This window comes from Dermacentor albipictus, chromosome 6, assembly GCF_038994185.2.
Source record: "Dermacentor albipictus isolate Rhodes 1998 colony chromosome 6, USDA_Dalb.pri_finalv2, whole genome shotgun sequence".
Taxonomy (NCBI): domain Eukaryota; kingdom Metazoa; phylum Arthropoda; class Arachnida; order Ixodida; family Ixodidae; genus Dermacentor; species Dermacentor albipictus.
Genome location: NC_091826.1, coordinates 77,915,627 through 77,934,168, shown reverse-complemented (window position 1 = coordinate 77,934,168; position 18,542 = coordinate 77,915,627). Strand labels below are relative to the sequence as shown.

The 18,542-nt window shown below is 49.0% G+C and overlaps 2 protein-coding genes across 3 annotated transcripts; both read left to right on the top strand.

The window, feature by feature from the left end:
* The first annotated feature begins 1,070 nt into the window (after nucleotides 1–1,070).
* On the top strand, nucleotides 1,071–18,364 carry LOC139061222 (uncharacterized abhydrolase domain-containing protein DDB_G0269086-like). 2 transcript variants are annotated; one of them, XM_070540906.1, is made up of 3 exons: nucleotides 1,071–1,297; nucleotides 11,428–11,886; nucleotides 17,001–18,364. In XM_070540906.1, exons 2-3 carry the CDS (start codon nucleotides 11,518–11,520, stop codon nucleotides 17,940–17,942), a joined length of 1,311 nt encoding a protein of 436 aa, XP_070397007.1. In that variant the 5' UTR covers nucleotides 1,071–1,297; nucleotides 11,428–11,517; the 3' UTR covers nucleotides 17,943–18,364. The 2 variants fall into 2 exon arrangements, with proteins under 2 accessions (XP_070397007.1, XP_070397006.1); XM_070540905.1 differs by lacking the exon at nucleotides 1,071–1,297 and adding an exon at nucleotides 1,710–1,870.
* LOC135913564 (piggyBac transposable element-derived protein 3-like) lies at nucleotides 2,147–4,375 on the top strand. Its single transcript, XM_065446077.2, has 2 exons — nucleotides 2,147–2,185; nucleotides 2,512–4,375. Exons 1-2 carry the CDS (start codon nucleotides 2,147–2,149, stop codon nucleotides 4,072–4,074), a joined length of 1,602 nt encoding a protein of 533 aa, XP_065302149.2. The 3' UTR covers nucleotides 4,075–4,375.
* Nucleotides 18,365–18,542: the final 178 nt, after the last annotated feature.

Genomic DNA, 18,542 nt, shown 5'->3' with positions numbered 1-18,542 from the left:
TGCTCTTCTGATAATCAGCCCATTATTTCGATATTAACAACAGAGGTTTGAATGAATACGTTATCCGTATAAACTGATCAATCGTTTTGCTTCATTTAAAACTCCGCACCAAGCACAGATGTTGCGCAGTATCATTGGTTAGCACGTGCAGCGGCAGTGGGCAGTGTTGTTTTTCTTCACCGATTCCGACCAGTGGATAGGCCCTATAAATGTGCTAGCTTTGTGCCACTTCTGGGCTTCACTGACACGCCTCGTTTGCTGTTCAATCTCTCAGACCTACGCAGGCAGCCGACTTTGCGTTGCCACCTGTTTACCCCTTACATTTGCACCCGTACCCAAATTCCTTAAGCCCTGCCAACATAGTTAAAAGCGCCAGCCTTTCAATAAAGGCCATTCATTCATTTTATTCGCCGCTTGTGGCGGGTTAGCTGAGGATGAGGACATGGCCTAACAACAAGACTGAGCTACATAAAAGCAAGAACATCTTGTTGAAAAGTATGTAACGGGAACGAAAAACGAAATAAACCCGGTTTTAGAGTTTAGAATCGCTATCACAGTGAAAATGGCACCAGGTATTAAAGCTATTGAGTTTAGGCCACTTGTGCAAGCGATATGCAAGCATGCACTTGTGTACGCAAGTTATGGGAAAACGCCAGATCGCTCGTCCGCTGCTATAGTGTGAAGCCCTGGTTTTTAAAGCACAATTTTCTGCTGTCTTGCACGATGTGCCGGTCGCGGAAATAATGCAAACCGAGGCGGCGGGCGACCTAATACGCCACCTTCGAACGGTCTGTGTAAACCCATATTCACCCTACATTGCGGATGCATGACTGCACGTGCAGCGAGCGCTCGTCAAGCGGAAGCGAACAAGCATATCGAAAAGTATTAAAGCTTTGTGCCCGAAGTTTCCTTCGATCACGCTTAGACTTTGTCTGTTGTCTTGCATGGTACGGCATGGCGGCAGGGCAGGTCGAGGTGGGGCAGCGTGGGAGAGGGGAAATGCGATTAAGGCGTTCAAAAGTGTCACGTGTTCAGAAAGACGTCGCATCGCATAGGTACTAGCCGACGCGGGTCCCGAGTGAAGAGAATACCTGGGCCCGACAGAAATGTCGAGCGGAGCGGAAACATCGGCCGATATACGCAACGAAGCACGCAAATCGTGGTCGGGGTGGAACCAACGGTGGAACGCGAGCGCACGTGGGCTTGTAAACGCTAAGTGGAGCAGCGTCGATGTGGCGGCGACGAACACCGAGTATCGTCGTGAACGTACCGGCCACAACGGACGTCGTACGAAGTGGTGAGAAAGCAACGGAACCTGTTGTCGTGTCGTCTGCCGGTGCGAATGCGTGTGCGTTGAAAAATACTTCGCGGAAAACGAATTCTGTTCAGCGTAGCGTATGTGCGTACGATAGACTAGTTTCGGTAGGACGTGTTTGCAGTGTTGGAGTGCCACAACTCCACAATTTATCAATGAGTTACGTTGAGCGAGGCTTTTCCAGTGAAAATAGGTCAAACTTGGTTTCAAATGGTCACCAAACAAGAACAGCGTTCCTCGCAAACAACAAAGAAAGCTTCGCTTAGACCGATTCCGTGCTGGAGAGCCGTTTTGCGCTGTAGCACTTTCATGTGCGACCGCGATCGTGGCGACACACAACGGGTATTAGGAGAAACCGTTTGTCGTCTGCTCTTAACCGTGTTCAAAAGCCAGAAACACCATTCACAACTGACGTGTTGCCATCATATTGGAAGTGCATCTGCGTACGTGCTTCGTTGTTCTTTCCTTGCATTCATGTCGATCAATGCCAGCGATATGCCTAACAAGGGCGCTGAGAACACCTCGTCCCTCATCAGCAATACGGACGTGAGCCAGGTAAGGATCCCGGGGGGAGCACGCGGTGTAGATTCAACATTTCTAGAAAAGTCTACGAACTGACGGCACGGTTCTGTGGATAGTTTATGAATACTAACCCATTATTGCCCCTTGTTGCATATCTGCAACACTCAGTTCCGCACCCTGCCGTTTGTGAGGATCCCATTGTATCGTTGAAAGTTGTCCATACTATTCTCGCGTGAGGGTTTTTCATTTCACCAAGTTACTAGCTTGGCCGCTTGGTGGCCAAAAGTCGTCTTTTCTGCACTTTGCAAAATGGCGGCACCCACGTCTTCCGCAAGCTGCGCAAACAAGGTACTGTAAATTTTTTTTATGAGATGTTAGGTGAAGCTGCGCTGCTTTTTTCACTGAATGTATGTAGTCGACACTCTAGAAACTAGTCTAGAACGTAAAAGGTTGCTTGCCGCTTGCTCTGTTTTAGATGATATTTTTTGCACGGGGTGTGTTGCATATGTGCAACACTAGGCAGAAAATGCCATAATTTCAGCTGTTGCAGATATGCAACGCTGTTCTTCTGCTTGAAATGGGTCGTCTATATTGTGACGTGCATTTATGTGACTAACGGTAAGGTCTCTGCCTTCATATTGGTTTGCTCAATTTGCTTTTTGATGATTTTTCAGGCATCCACTGCCATTTCAACCGCATTGTTCTATTCCCTTCCAAAAGAGAGGCCGAAACGTTTTGTTCGTGCAAACCTGCTGGATGTAATCGACACTAATGAGAGTGATTTTTCTGCTGATGAGGGAAGTGAAGATGAACTGTCTGGAGACAGCAGTGGTGAAGAATGGGCCGACTCAACTGAGGCTGACGAGGCTGAGGCAGAAGTTCCAAGCATGACAGATATTCCTGCAAGGGATGGGAAATCAAGTAACGCGAAGAAGCGGTACACATGGCTGAAAAAGGAGTTCGATAATGAAGCAGTGAGTTTCCAGAACGACTTTCCGCTGCCTCCTGCAGAGCCGCTGAGCGCCAAGCAATACTTTGACATGTTTGTTTCCCGATCCATGTTGAAAGCTGTCGTGGATGAGAGCAACAAGTACTACTTTCAGAAACATGGAACCCCCCTAAACCTCACTGTTGAGGAACTGACATCTGTGCTGGGTATGTTCTTCAGGATGGGACTTGTAAACATGCACATGGTTCGTGCTTACTGGAAAAGTGGAAGTAGATATGAATTAGTGGCCCAGGTTATGTCTCGAAACAGGTTTGAGAAAATAACAAGTCACTTGCACTTCTTTGATAATGAAGCGGCCACTGAAAAAATTAAAGAAGACAAGTGTTGGAAAGTGCGTCCACGGCTCACTTCCTTGCGCAGCAACATGATTGGCTTGCCCCAAGAAAAAAAGTCAGCAGTGGACGAAGTCCTGATCCCTTTCCGTGGACGTTGTTACATTCGGCAATACATGCCTAATAAACCTAAAAGCAAATGGGGCCTGAAAGTTTGGGCGCGTTCTGGAGAATCAGGTCTGTGCTACGATTTTGATGTATACCAACGCTGCAACAAAGGTTTTTATGGCTACCAGGATGGCTACCAGCTTGGGTTGGGAGCTGGTGTTGTGCTCCAGCTGTGTTCGAGCCTTCCGAAGCGAGACGACAATCTAGTCGTCGCTGACAACTTCTTTACTGGCCCTCACCTTGTAGAAGAACTCACTAAAATGGGAATCTCCTACATTGGCACCGTCCGTAAAAACAGACTCAATTGCGTCAAGTTAATGGATGACAAATTGATGAAAAAGCGAGGTCGGGGTACCTGCGATACTTCCGTTGCCTCCTGTGATCAAAAGACGATGGTGGCCGTGAAGTGGTATGACAACCGCTCTGTAACTCTCCTTTCCAACTGCATTGGTACCAACCCGGTTACCTCCGTTAAAAGGTGGAATAGCAAGGAAAAAAAGCATGTCTTTGTAGACTGCCCAGCGATCATCCCTGCCTATAACAGATCGATGGGTGGCGTGGACCTTCTTGACAAAATGTGCTTCTCATATCGTTTTCCCATCAGGTCAAAGCGCTGGTATATGTATTTATTTTGGCATACGCTGAAGATGGCTGCTGTTAATGCATGGCTCATGCAGAAGAGAATCCTTCAGCAGCAGGGATCGTCGCCTCCGCCTTTGAGAGAATTCCTCTCTGAGCTCGCTACAAGCCTTATCTTGCACAACAAGCGACCACCAAGGCGCCCTTGAATTGAGAATGTCACACCACTCAAGAAAGTGTGCTTAAATGTACCCCGTGACGTCAGAGAACAGACAGCAAGGAACACTGGCCCACATGGAATACACGACGGAACCGCTGCAAGGCATGCCCAGGGGGGTACACGTATGTCTCTTGTTCGAAGTGTCAGGTGATGCTTTGTTTAAACAAGGATCGCAACTGTTTTGTAAGCTACCACCAGTAGGCTGCCAACAGGCCTACTTACGCTTTGTATTGTGTTCGATGTGATATGCGCCAGAAGGAACGGTGCTAATAAAAGAAGTCTTTCACATGGCTTGGCCCAAGTCTTTTACATTACTGCCCAGCGTTGCATATATGCAACACTCCATAATTATTTCACAGACTATACTTTCAAATTTTTCATTGAATATTGGTCCTCCCAGTGACCCTAAGAACATGAGGAAGAAATATTTTATGCTTTGGAATAGTGTTTCATATACTGGGAATTAATGGGCTAATGGTATTATACATAAGCGAAACGCGTGTCCAATTTTGTCTGCGTTAATCAGAATAATGAGAAGAGGAAGTATCGTGTTCCAAGTTTCCTGTGAGCCGAACTACAGCACTTCATTGGCGAAAAAAAAAAAAATGCGGCGCATCTAACGTGCCCTGTTGGAATCTATATGCAACGAAGATTTCCGTAAATGCATAAGGAGTGCTGAAACACGTGCTTGTGTTTTGCAATGTAGGTGCAAAGTGAAACCGAACGCTTTAATCAGTATTTTATAGCAGAAATGCAATGTCTTGTAAACGAAGCACATATACGCAATATCACGGTTAGCCACGTGTATCTGAGGCGTTTTGGATTGGAGCAGGTGCTTGCGTTGAGCAGCACGCCTCGCAACATCTCGAAGTCTGGCTTGCTCGTCGCGACGCAGTTTTGCTCCATGTTCAAGTTTATTCATTAGCCATGTCAGTTTTACAGTTAGTTAATTCGGGCTTAATGACCCAAAAGTGACTAAGGCCATGCTGTGCCAGTCACAGGACAGTACAAAAAATTGTACACAAAATTAGTAATACACAGTAGTACAATTAGTACTACACAGTCGCACAAATTTTCTGTTGCTCTAGCTTTCAGGTTTCGTTTAGGTGGCAGAGACAGATAACTTATTGGAAGCAAGGCGGAGAGGTAGGCCTGAGCTAGCTTGCTCTAGCCTGCCACTTTGCACAGGGGGAGGGAGGAACGCCAACGTAAAGGCTGGATGAGGGCCAGTCATGATGACATAGAAGAAGGATACACAACGATGAAGGCAAGTTCAGTATTCGTTATCAATAGTAAAAAAAAAAAAAAGTCGTTAAGAAGTGCCGTCTGCCTTCCCAGAGCGTGGCTGGATATCGCGAATCTAACTGTATTTATTATGATAGAAAAGCTGAGAGGTCGGCCTGAATCATTTTCATAGACTTTCCTACAATGTATTAGAGGCGCGCTGCAGTCGTTGACCCACCATGGGAATTATGGGTAGCACTTGATTTTGTTTGATCTACGGGCTTGCGGATTCAGACTTTCTTGTGACTTTGTTTATTACGCTTTACATGCCTTCATTCTCGTAAATTTCAGAGCAATCTATACTCTTCGAAGTGCAGAAGACGCTGCGAACTCGCGCAATCTCTACTAATTGCAACGATTGAGCTGGTCGAGATGGCCAAATCGAAACGCGCCAAGCGTCTGAAGACACTGGCATGCCCGCGATAAATTGATGAGGGCGTTTCACATCGATTGCATGTCGATGCATGCGTCCGTGACTTAACGGTTTCAGTATCAGGCGTCTGTGTTAGAGGTCCTGTGCTCGAATCCTGCAGCCGGACAATTTTAATAATGTTTACCTAACTGCCTATTACGCAACACATCGCTGAAAACAACGAGTTTCCCAAAGCCGTTTGAAGTCAGAATCTCGAAGTTTAAGCAAATCCATGTACTTCCCATAATTCCCGTGCTGGTAATACAGTGAGAAACTCTATGGCTGGCACAACCGCCCCCATTGCAGTTCCCGTAGTCACTATAGCGCCAGGGTTCCCTTTAGTAATTATTGTACGAAACTCTAGGGGGTGCCAGCACAGGCAGAGGTTGTCGTGGCCCCTGCGACCTGCAGTGCGGGTCTTCTGAAGTCCCTGGATGGCGCTTCTTACGCGAGCGTTGTCTGTCTCGGCGAACCGTCTGAGAAGCCTCTCTGTGGGAAGACGTGTCTCTTGCCATTTTGCGGAGAATAGGAACTTCCGGTTGTATCTTGTGGGGTCTGATCTAGGATATCTCCCACCGTACTCTTGGGACAAAGGAACGACAACACAGTAGTGCAAACAATCACAAGGGCATTTATTGCACCTTTCATACATCAATGCCTGCTAGCCGAGTTGCTATCCACAAAACATGCCAATGGGCGCGCGACAAATCTAGAAGTCCGACTCACCGCGACCGGAAGCGAGCGAATATGTTCGCCCCATGCTGGATCCCAACGCCTGGTCGTTCGCGTGTATAGTCACGCGAATCGTGGCGCGTTCGATGGCGGCCACGCGAGACGGTCTCGCCGAAGCATCGGTCGGCGCGCGGTACGGCACGTCCGTCCCGCTCGCTTCCCGAACCCAAAGAGAGCAAGCGCCTTCCTTTCGGCGCCCAAGTAACCTCGCGGCGTTAGCAGCGCAACACTCGCGCCATCTCTCGGACTGCGCTTCAACCACATCGACCGCGCAGGCGTCACGCAGCGAAGCGCGAGTACAGGAGACGCGCTATGCGGGAAAAACATCAGGGGAGGCGCGAGGGTCGTGCATCCCCACAATCTTCGGGCAATCCTTCGACGTTGCTTCGTGTGAGCGGGAGCAGCTGGGATGCGCCAGTCAAGGTGCCTCGCAGTCGGCGGCATCATATGCTGCCCACCGCTACGCTGGCAGGTCACTTCGTTTCTGCAAGCAGCGCTTACTGCGGTTTATCTTGAGACACATTCCGGCACTGCCTCGTATGTATAGTTACCAACATCAGCCAGAGACGAAGCTGAGGACAGTACAGAAGACGAGGACGCTGGCTGATGTCGTGAAGACTGGCTTCCGTCTTGTATGCCAATGAATGCTTTGTAATTACCCTATATATATATATCTAAACCTTTCTTCCCCGTATATATATATATATATATATATATATATATATATATATATATATATATATATATATATATGTATATACACACGAGAAGAAAGGGGGTTAACCGAGGGGCCCGATTTTTATTAGTCATATCATAAGAAGCCGACAAACACTGACACCAAGGACAACATAGGGGAAATTATTTGTGCTTAATAAATGAAATAAAGAAACGATAAATTAATGGAAATTGAAGTGGATGAAAAAACAACTTGCCGCAGGTGGGAACCGAACCCACAACCGAACCGAACCAAAACAACAAAAATGCGAACTGCGAAGGTTGTGGGTTCGGTTCCCACCTGCGGCAAGTTGTTTTTTCAGCCACTTTAATTTCCTATAATTTATCGTTTCTTTATTTCATTTATTAGGCACAAGTAATTCCCCCTATGTTGTCCTTGGTGTCAGTGTATAGTTGGCTTCTTATGATATGACTAAATACATACACACACACACACACACACACACACACACACACACACACACACATATATATATATATATATATATATATATATATATATATATATATATATATATATATATATATATATATAGCCATGGTTGGTAACAAAGAACATATATTCGCTCAAAGAAAATAGAAGAGAAAAAAACCAATCAGCTAGGAGAAAGTGGGTAAATGGGAGTGATTATTGACGCAGATTTTTTTTTTTCACGAGTAATTCGCGTATGACCAAATTATTGATGTCCGGAAAACTAACTTGTGCGTCGATTAGTTCATTTAATTTGAATTTGAACTTTACTTACTTGCTTTTTAATTAATTATTTTAGGGCGCATATGGCAATTTACGAATCGTAGCCGTTGAGCTTAAAGGGCATATCAACTTGGAAGGAATCTTGAGAGTGGAACTGGTTTCAAGATATGCGTCGCCAAACCGGCGGCAAAAAATGCACTGTTGTTCCGCTTCTTTTTTTTACCAGCACACTTTCTAAATGCATCGAAGTGCGAAAGTAACTGGGACGCCCACGTGTTTCGTGGCACACTTTGGCAATGAATGTCTCGAAACTGGTGTCATACCGGAAATTCGTGGATACGCCTTACAAGCTAACTCATCATGTACACAATTTGCAAACTGCAATATGTGCCGTAAATTATTTAATGAAAAGTTAATTAGTCATTTATTTTAAATATTTTGAGTAGGTGTTTTGATTTATCGTGCAAGTAATGTCCGCCTCACTGCGAGTCGGCCTAGTTGGAACAGATTCATTATTTAAAAACTTTTTGTGCGCAAACAGACAGGGACAAAGAGGAGGGGCAGCACAAGGACGAGCGCTTTTTTTAGGCGCTCGTCCTTGTGTTGCCCCTCTTCTTTGTCCCTGTCTGTTTGCGCACAAAAAAGTTTTTAAATAATGTCCGCCTCTTTGAATATAATCCAGCTCAAGGACAATAGTTATGTTACCTGCCTCAGGCGATTAAAAAAAAAATCTGCAGAACTTGAAAAAAGTTACCACCCCGTACAGTGGTTCAGAAGAAAGGACGTAGACGCTTTATATTTCCTGCTACCCTTACGGGAGCACGGCTCAGCGCCTTCGGTAGATGGCGGCAGCGCCATGCGTCCGAGGTGTATGTACTCTCCCTATAGATAACGCGTGCTTCCCTCTTTCTCTCCCTCTTCCCCTTCCCCCAACGCAGAGTATCCGGCTCGAGGTACGTACCTCAGGCCGACCTCTCTGCATTTCTCTCTTAATCTTAAATCATTAAATCTCTCTCTCTCTCTCGTGGCTGAGTCGCGCGTTCGAGCACCCGCCACCGCGAAGTGCTGTAGTTGGTCTCCCCGCGATCGCCCTCTTTTTTTTTTTTAATGTGAGGGTAAATGCCTCAGGGCATACAGGGGTATGGGACGGGGGTGAACAAGGAGGATTAAACGAATGAAAAGATAGATCGCCCTCTTGGTTCCCATAGCTACGGAAAGTATTATCAAGTTGTATCTCGTCCATTTTGGAGCGGGAAAAAAAAATTAATTGCGCTATAGAAGTGCAGCTACCGTCCGTCCGTCAATTCGTTGCCCCTGCCGTGGGGGTCATTGCCCCCGGCTCGAACCGGCAGGGACACTACCATTGCCACTAGGCAAACCTGCCTTGACTCTTGAATAAAGCCAGTCGACTCTACCTTCTCGACCTGTGAAAACGTGTATTCCTTGCCTCCGCTAAACCGAGCTCCCAACAATTGGCCACCCGTTTCTTTTTTTTTTTCGAACACTAGCCATGGGCGACGCTGCTCCTACTCCTGCTGACAGAGACGACTCCACGATTGTGTCTCCTGTCGTCGCCACAGAGCTTCAGCTTCTCAGATTTTGGCCCAAGAATCTTCGAGTTTGGCCCGTCGTACGAAGGGGGATCGTGGGCACAACGCCTCGTAAAAATTCAAACAGCGCATAAACGACGGGACCTCCTCATTCTCCTCATTCTCCTCCTCATTCTGGTCCCGTCGTTTATGCGCTGTTTGAATTTTTATTGTTACCATGCAACACCAACTCGCCCAATCCGCTGCCCTTCTATAACGTCTCGTCCCGTATCGCAGTTCTTCGGACTAGGATGCCCGTCATGCGCGTTCGACTTTTCCCGCTCCGGAATGAGTGCGCATAGCCGCATTTACCGTTCGCAGAGAGAACGGTACATAACAATAACTTTGGAAAGTCATCGTAGCGCAAGTAAGACAAAGACTGATCCGCCGCCACGGCATAAGTCAATAGCTATGGCGCTGTGCTGCCGACGTCAAGGTCACGCGCACGATCCCGGCCGCGGCGGCCGCATTTCGATGGGAACGAAATGAAAAATTCCCAGGTGCCCTTAGCTATCGCCTAAGAGACGCGAAGGTGAAAGCCTTGTAAAGCTTACTGTAATTCACCTTAATCCTCCTTGATACTCCTTAATTGACCTTAATCCAATCCCCGATCAATCATTAATTAATTTTGCTAATTATTAATCATACCTTATACACGGGTGGAGATGCTTTGGTTCGCTTCTGGCCTTCCTCGGGTCACGTGTTATTTTCTTCACAGCACGACCTTGAAACGCAGAAACCTAAAGCTTTCACCCCCCAAAAAAAACTAGCAAAAAATAAAGGAAAAGAAAGCGTGAACCAGGTGCCCATGCTAAGGAACGCGAGGTCAATGTTCATGGCGTTTCAAATGATCTGATGATTAAATGTTCAATATATCGCTTTACTCTGTATATCCATCTATGTTTTCGTTATCGTTATTCACTCATTTACGTCTTATTCGTATCCTATTTGGCGCACAATTATATTTCGACCTTGTCTTCTTTAGCGCCGACACTTGGATGACGCTTTATTATTTTTCAAACCTAGATTCTAGATGGGCCGATCCCGGAAATTGTGGAGTCTATGTTGCAATGTGGTTAATTTTCGACTAGATTAGCGCTAATCACGCCCGTACCGTTAATTTTACCTACTCTGTGGCTAATTGTCCCTTCTTGCGCAGCACCGCCGAAGCCTCCTTCCAAACAGCATTTCCTAGCGCGAGCACTGCTTAGTCCAATCGAACTCGCCCCATTTTTTTCAAAAGTGGACTGTACGGATGCTTTGCCTCAACATGTCTATCTCTACGGCGGTGCACCCTTTACAGGGGTGCAGTGTAATGTGGTGAATTTTCGAATACATTGGTGCTAATAACGCCCGTACCGTTAATTTTACCTACTCTACGACTAATTCTCGCATGTGGTCTCGTTGAGTGGTTTATTTTGATACCTCTGCCGACTCGCCACAATGCTCTGGATGCACAAAAGGGCCGTTTTTTTCTTCTGGAAGTGGTTACAAGATACCCAGATACGCCAAACCCGTGTGAAGTCAGCTAATTAGAGCTTGTCTTCAAAAAAGCACTCGCTTGCTTAGATTTGGGTAAACGTTAAAGAACCACAGATGGTCAAAATTAATTCGGAGTCTTTTACCAGTACGTACGTGGTGTCTCATAACCAGATCGTGTTTTTTTTGGCACGTAAAACTCCAGAATTCAGTGAAATCCTTACTAAATAACAGAGGTCAACATTTGCACTTTACAGTAATTCTGAGGTGACCTATAGTCGGCTCACACTTTCTGGGTAAACACTTGACGTCTATTTGGACGGGACGTACTTCCGGAAGGCGCCCGCGCATTGTTTCACGGACACTTAATGCGAGGCTTGTTCATTACAAGTTAGGCTTACTCGTCGCGCGCCGCAGGTGCGCCAGCTGGTGCAGCAGTGGCGCCAGGCGTACAGCCAGCTGCGGTTCGAGCACCAGCGGCAGCGCGACGAGCTCGTGCACCTGGCCATGCACGAGCGGCTCTCCGAGGACAACGAGAAGCTGCTGCGCCGCGAGAACGGCGCGCTCAAGCAGGCGCTCGCCGAGCAGGCCGACGCTGCGGCGCGGCTCAGGCGGCTGCGCGCCGAGCACGAGGCGCTGCGCGAGGACCTGGACGACGCGCGGGCCTCGCTGTGCGCCGGCTCGCTGGAGCACGAGGCGCGCCAGGCCGAGCTGCGCCGCCAGCTGGACGCCGAGAGCCGGGCCCGACGCGAGGCCCAGCGCCGGCTGGACGCCGAGGCGGCCGCGGTTGCCAAGCTGCGCGAGGAGCTCGAGGCCAGGGGCGCCGAGAACGCGCTGCTGGCCGCCGAACTCAGGGAGTGCCGCGAGCGGCTCGAGGTTTGTGGTTGTTAGCATACGTCGGGAGAGGAGGGGGGGGGGGGTCAGACCGCCGGGCGAACGGAGTGGAGCTTCGAATCACGGAAGCTATCGAACAGTCTATAGTCGGATACAACTTTAGAAAAAAGGGGAGGCCCCGCCCAGATGACCGAAGCGGCGAAGTCACCGGCCGTCCGGCGCATGACGTCGGTCCAGAGTGCGCGCCCATTGGTGGATGCTCGTGTGCATCCGCCTCGGAGGAGTAAACGCCCCCTTTTTTCTAAAGTTGTATCCGACTATAGTTTGGCTCCTAATAGTGATCTAAAAAGAAAGAAAAGACGCTTGATTCTGCAACCTGTGAGGGAGCACGGCGAAGTGGCTCTTTCTGCCGTTTTCGTGGTTGGTCGGTCGTTGGAGTCGGCAAGAAAGAAAGAGCAAGTTCGTTCGTTCACTCTCTATTTCGCTTACTTTCTTTCTCCATCTCGCTGGCTCTCTGGTTCGTTCGCTCGGTTGCGCTTTCGTTCGGGATCTTTGCTTACGTTGATAGTCATCCTCGATGGCTTCCGCTCAATTATTCATCACCATCATCATCATTAGCCCATTTTTATGCCTACCTGCAGGACGAAAGCCTCTACCAGCGATCTCCAATTAATGCTATCCTGCGCAAGCTGACTCCAGCTTGCGCCTGCAAATTTCCTAATTTCATCGCCCCACCTAATTTTCTGCCATTTTCGACTGGGCTTCCCTTCCCTTGGCATCCATTGTGTAACTCTAAAGGTCCACCGGCTATCTGCCGTGCCCATTACATGGCCTGCCAAGCTTCATTTACTTTTCTGTTTCTTAATGTCAACTGGAATATCGGCTATCTCCGCTTGCTCTCTGGTCTACACCGCTCTTTCTGTCTCCTAAAGTTACAGCTAGAATTTTTCGTTCCGTCGCTCATTGCGCGCGATCCTTACCTTCTTCTTCTTATTATTATTATAATAATTATTGTTATTATTATAATTATTATTTAAAACCTATATGCACATCGAATGGAGGAAAGGGAAAAGCAAGGTGCAGGCTGGCATCCGCCACCGGAAATGGGCCCCACCCGTGCCTACTCTTCACAACGGAGGTGAATACGTGCGTGTGTGTGTAGTTTTTTTTTAAGTCCTTCTCCCTCTCACCTATCGCTTCCCCTTTCCCCTCCCCCAGTACAGGGTAGCCAACCGGAGATAATCTCTGGTTAACCTCCCTGTCTTTCCTTTGCCTTTCTCTCTCTCTAGAAGATAGGCAAAAGGGAAGGAAAGAGGAAAGAAAGAACGAGATTACAAGTCTTGAAGAACAAAGTGAACAATGACAACGAAATAAAAGTGTAGCTTGTCACCTCCAAGGAAAGGCAGAAAGAGCCGCTGAGCTTTCCCGCTTTGTGATCCGCACGAGTACAGGCGATATCGGGGGGACATTTCGTGTGGCTGTGCATGCCACAGTCATAACATATTGCCAAGCATAACATAGTACGAAGCCATCAGAATGAAGCCAAGAAAGAACCAAACAAACGAGAAAAGGAAAACATATAGAGGTCGGACGACCGATTGATTGATGAGGCCTCCCAAGGAAACGCCAAAGGAACACCGCCGCCGTAAGGGCTCCGAATTAAATTTGTCCGCCGTGGGATTCTTTGATGTGCACCTAAATCCAAGTAAATGAATGTTTTAGAATTTTGCCCCTAATTATGAATGAAGTTGCCGCCGTTGGAAATCGAACCTACGACCTCGTGCTCTGAGCGTCATTTATCCACTGAGGCAACATAACGATTGAGTAAAGCATGAGTAACTTCTTTTTTTACTGTAATGTAGGTTAAATTACGAATGAGGAGGCTCATATTCCTAATATATCTTTAAGAGGGGCTTGGCAGGACAATTGGAAGGGGATCGAAGTGAGCAAAGAGACATCGATCACCGCAGCCACCGTTCGCCATGCCCTCGCCGCCCTGCGCACAATGTCAGCACCAGGCCCCGACCTTATTAACAACAAAATACTCCGCAATCTAGACGACAACTGCGTCTCAGCCATCACGGCGTACTTCAAGCACTGCTTTGGCACTGGCGCCCTCTCTAGTTCGTGGAAAGATGTCAGGGTAATTTTTATCCCAAAGCCAAACAAACCACTCAACACTTCTAATCTCAAGCGTATATCACTAACCTCTTATCTAGGAGAAACAGTCGAACACGTCATCCTCAACCGACTTAGTAAACACCATGGAAGACAACAATCTTTATCTATCAGAAATGGTAGGTTTTCGAACATCTCCCTCATGCCAAGATATCATGCTTCGAATGAAACATGACATCATAACACCCAATAGCAGTCTAGATACGCAAGCAATTCTCAGTCTGGACCTCCACGGAGCCTTCAGTAACGTTTTACATTCCGCCATCATCCGAGAGCTTAATCGCATTGGGGTTGGCGGAAAGACATAGGACTACATATGTACCTTCTTATCCAACCGTACCGCAACGATACACATAGGCACAGAGCAATATCCCTTTCATACGCTTTAGGTAGCTACGGCACGCCCCAAGGCTCAGTGCTGTCCCCTTTTCTTTTTAATCTTTCTATGATGCCGATGGCGCAAGCATTGCGGTCTATTCCGGATCTCAAGTTTTCGCTCTACGCGGACGATAATTGTACGTTTATGGAAATAAAGGCATTTGTATTTTTTTGTATTTTGTATATAACTCTTTGATGACTGGCGGCTCCGATGGAGAGATTCAAGGCACTCTACAGGCCGCAGCAGACGCCGTCGTGGCTCATGCCGGGGCTATGAATCTCACATGCTCCCCTCAAAAATCCGAGCTACTTCTTCTGCCATCCCACCGGGGGGCCTAAAAACACATGTCTAGTATACAGGTCATCCTAAGTCACATCCCTGTTACTGGAGTGGACAGGATCCGGGTGCTCGGTTTACACATTCAAAGCAACCGGCTCAACACATATACCCTACATACACTCCAAACCACAGTCGATCAATCCTTCTCGACCACCCTTCTAGAGCGAGTCTCCAATAAACATGGTGGACTAAAGGAGGCCGAACTTCTCCGCTTGATTCAGGCCTTCGTTATCAGTAAGATTACATTCGCAAGACCATATTTACATTTCATTAAATCAGGATCAGATAAAATTGACACTCTTTTACGCAAAATATATGATTTCCCTCTGGGTGTACCCATACGTACTTCCACTGAAAGGCTAATGCTTACTGGCACGTTCAACACACTTACTGAACTCACAGAAGCCCACCTCACATCCCAATATAGCAGACTTTCTAACACCGCAACAGGTCGACACATTCTACAAACTCTTTCTTTCACTCCGGCACCCATCATCAAGACTAAATACACCATTCCACATCACATACACGAGAACCTCTGCACCCCCCCCCCTCTTCCTTAAAACGTGCACCCTGTGCACCACAAACAGCGCAGGGAGGCAGCGAGCAAAGGCTCTCAAAAAGCAATTCTCCACCTCAAAAGACGTGCTCTATGTTGATGCTGCCGAATATGGGAACAGAAATCATTACGCACCCCATCACTATAGGCTAAACAGAGCACAAGCAGTTACACTTAGGCAATTACAGACAGAGTCTTATTATTCACCTGCACAAATAAAGGAATGGTATGACATTGCAGACATGAATATTATATGCAAAGCATGCAAAAAGGAGATATGCATGCTTGAACATCTGCTCTGGGAGTGTGGGTCGCTCGGCCCTGGTATTTCCCGGAATCGGTCTTTAGGAATGATCAGATCTCCAGATCATATCCCTCAAGTCCTGGCTGTCCAGTACGCCCGTGATAGGGCTAGGAGGCTTGACCTCCCGGCCCCAACATGGAACTAGCCAGGCAGGTGGCAACACCTTGCACCGGACAAGAATAAAGTTTTTGCACCGGACAAGAATAAAGTGCCCGAGGGTTTACAGTCCGGGCTCAGGCATCACATGTGTCGGACCTCGTCACGGAGGAGGCGACGTTTACAGTTCGGTATCAGCTTATTACCCACCACGACATCTGCACACATTACCGATTAGACCGTTTAACCTTTCCGCCACTCATGGGCAAATCCCCACGCAGGTGTGAAGTTCTGTGGCGACAGCTGCAAACTCGCACCTTTCCCTCCCCTTACCTCCTCCACCGTATTCATCCCTCTATTTACCTTTCTCCCTCTTGTAAGTTCTGCGTCTCTCCCAAAGCAGACTTAAACCACATGATGTGGGGGTGCCCTAAGCACCCCCTTCCTCCTTTCCTCAAGCAATTAATAACTAGTGAGGAGCAGTGGGAGGCTGCCTTGCGCAGCTCGAGGCCCGACCTTCAGGAGGCCATCCTGGAGTGGGCTGAAAGGATAAAGGAGGCTTACTTCAAGTAGTTCCTCCCCCACCTTCTATTCCGTTGCCCCCTTCCATTTAATGAGGGATAAGTAAAGTTTTTCATCGTCATCACCGCAGCTTGGCTGTTTGAGCGTCGCAGGCGTCGATCAATGTGGAGGATGTGGGTTCGGTTCCCACCTGCGGCTGGTTGTCATTTTTCTTCCTCACACGTACCGCAGTTGGACTTGGAAACGCACGCGCTGCGTGTCAAAGGACCGTATCTTTCCGAAAGGCGTGGCCGTATGTATTAATTGCACGTGGCCCGCACGCATGATTGCCTTCTTCCGGGACCGACGCACTGTAGCGCTTGACGGGCGTCTGTTGAGCCCCTCTGCTGTCAACGTCTCTTCTCCGCCGCCGCGCTCATCCTAGCCCCCGGACCTATTTTCCTTCCCTGCGCTTTCCCCCACCTCCCTCAGCTCTTTTCGATGACAACTCATACAACACGGAACACCCTTGAATAATCCGTAGAGTGCTCGGCATATATATTTCAATATGTGACAATGTCGCGGTAAGGCTATAGCCGATTCAATACGCTATAATCCACCGCATATGTCACGTGCTACTTCTTTTTATTGCGGAATATTTCCGTGTACAGCGCGTGTTCCCCTGCGCCGTGTCTGCCGTTGCGATTCGAGCTTTCTCGCGTTTTGTCTAAATCAGTGGCTGCCCTCTCTTTCCTGTCTTGTCGCGGCTTGCCCCCCATTCGATTATTCCGCTTCCGCAGGCGAAGGAACAGGAGTACCGCTGCCAGCTCATCGCGACCAAGCTGGAGCGCGACGAACAGGTCGCGAGGCTCGAGGGCCGCCTGCAGCGCCTCCAGACCTCGGGCCACGACGCCTGCCGGCAGCAGTGCGCCGCGCTGCAGCAGGAACTGGAGCGAGCGCGCGGCGAGCTCGCCCGACGCCAGGCCTATCCTGTTCCGGCGGGAGGAGAGCCCAGCGCGTCGTCGCCTTCGCCGTCGTCGCGGAGGGCGGCCGCCGAGGACGCAGCTGGGTCCGCCGAGGGCGCGGCGGCGCAGGAAGGCGCCGGAAACGGCGCCAAGCAGAACACGTGGCCAGAGGACTTCGGCAGATTTTGGCGCGAGGACGTCCAGGGCTCCAGGGCGTCCAGCCGCGGCAAGTCCCTGGAGGCAGCGGCGGCGGCAGCACCCGGCGACACCTCCGAAAGGCGTCGTGCCGGCGTCTCCGCGTCGTCGTCCGGTCCCGAGAAGACCTCGACTCGAGCGAGGGCCGGCGACGGTCGGGGGCCCGTCAGCGACGAAACCGTGGACTCCACCCACTGCAGGGCTCGAAGCGCGCGCGACTTGGTCGCGGCCAGCGGGCCCGAACGCTTGGCCGCTGCCGCGTCCTCCGCCGAGGGCGGCGCCGGGTCGAACGCGGCGAGAACCCCCCTGAGGGTGAGCGACATCATAAGGAAGTCGGCGGGACGCCGTGGCGGGGGACCGGCCCCCGCGAAAGAGGACGCCGCTCGGCGTCCCGCCCTCGACGTCGGTGCAGACCACGTCGTCAGCGACTCGGACCCCGAGGCGGCGGCGGAAGACGACGGCGAAGGCCCCGGTAGCGACCTGGGCGTCATGGTTCCGGCGACCCCGCCGACTTCGCCGAAGCAGCAGAAGAAGCGGAGGCTGTGCATCGAAGTCGACGACATGATCTTCGTCGACACCTAGCTGTCAGGCCCTCTGTACATACCTCTTGCGTAGGGCGATTCGGTCCGAGCCGAGAAGCGGTATCTAATTAGTTCATTACCGTTATTATTTTCCTATTTTTGAGGCGTCCGTAAGGCTGGCGACCAGGATTTCGGAACAGAGACGCGAGCAGCACAAAATGGGAACACGTATTACCTACTTTATTCTATACAGCGTAAAGAGCAACATTCGTTACTTTATTTTATTCACTATGTTAATGATAATTTATTATTTTTAGTGTTTATTATTATTATCTTTTTTTTTGCACAGGCATGTGTACTGTAATGCCTAAAGTTCAAGCGGGCCAGGCGGCGGCGGCCCAAGCTTACGTTGGGCTTGCTTTGTGGTATACGGTAAAATGACTTTGCGTCCTTACAGACTTCAAATAAATGTGCCTCCATTAATGTGTCTCGTCCGTCAGAACAGTGAAATGGCTCAACCAGACAGTGGTCGTCTCGTTCCAACATGAAAGTGTACACCGATGTGCAGCTTTACAGGGCATCAGTTGATGTTCGCCTCGATGTCAGTGAGGGAAACTTGAAGATATTATGGATGTCGCGAAGTCACGTTACAGTAGGCAAG

Bases quoted from the DNA above. Each gene is read 5' to 3' on its own strand.
- LOC139061222 (XM_070540905.1), top strand. From the start codon at position 1,790: ATGTCGATCAATGCCAGCGATATGCCTAACAAGGGCGCTGAGAACACC. The intron at 1,871-11,427 runs GTAAGGATCCCG...CGCGCGCCGCAG, and splicing joins GCAATACGGACGTGAGCCAG to GTGCGCCAGCTGGTGCAGCA. The intron at 11,887-17,000 runs GTTTGTGGTTGT...CCGCTTCCGCAG, and splicing joins AGTGCCGCGAGCGGCTCGAG to GCGAAGGAACAGGAGTACCG.
- LOC135913564 (XM_065446077.2), top strand. From the start codon at position 2,147: ATGGCGGCACCCACGTCTTCCGCAAGCTGCGCAAACAAG. The intron at 2,186-2,511 runs GTACTGTAAATT...ATGATTTTTCAG, and splicing joins CCGCAAGCTGCGCAAACAAG to GCATCCACTGCCATTTCAAC.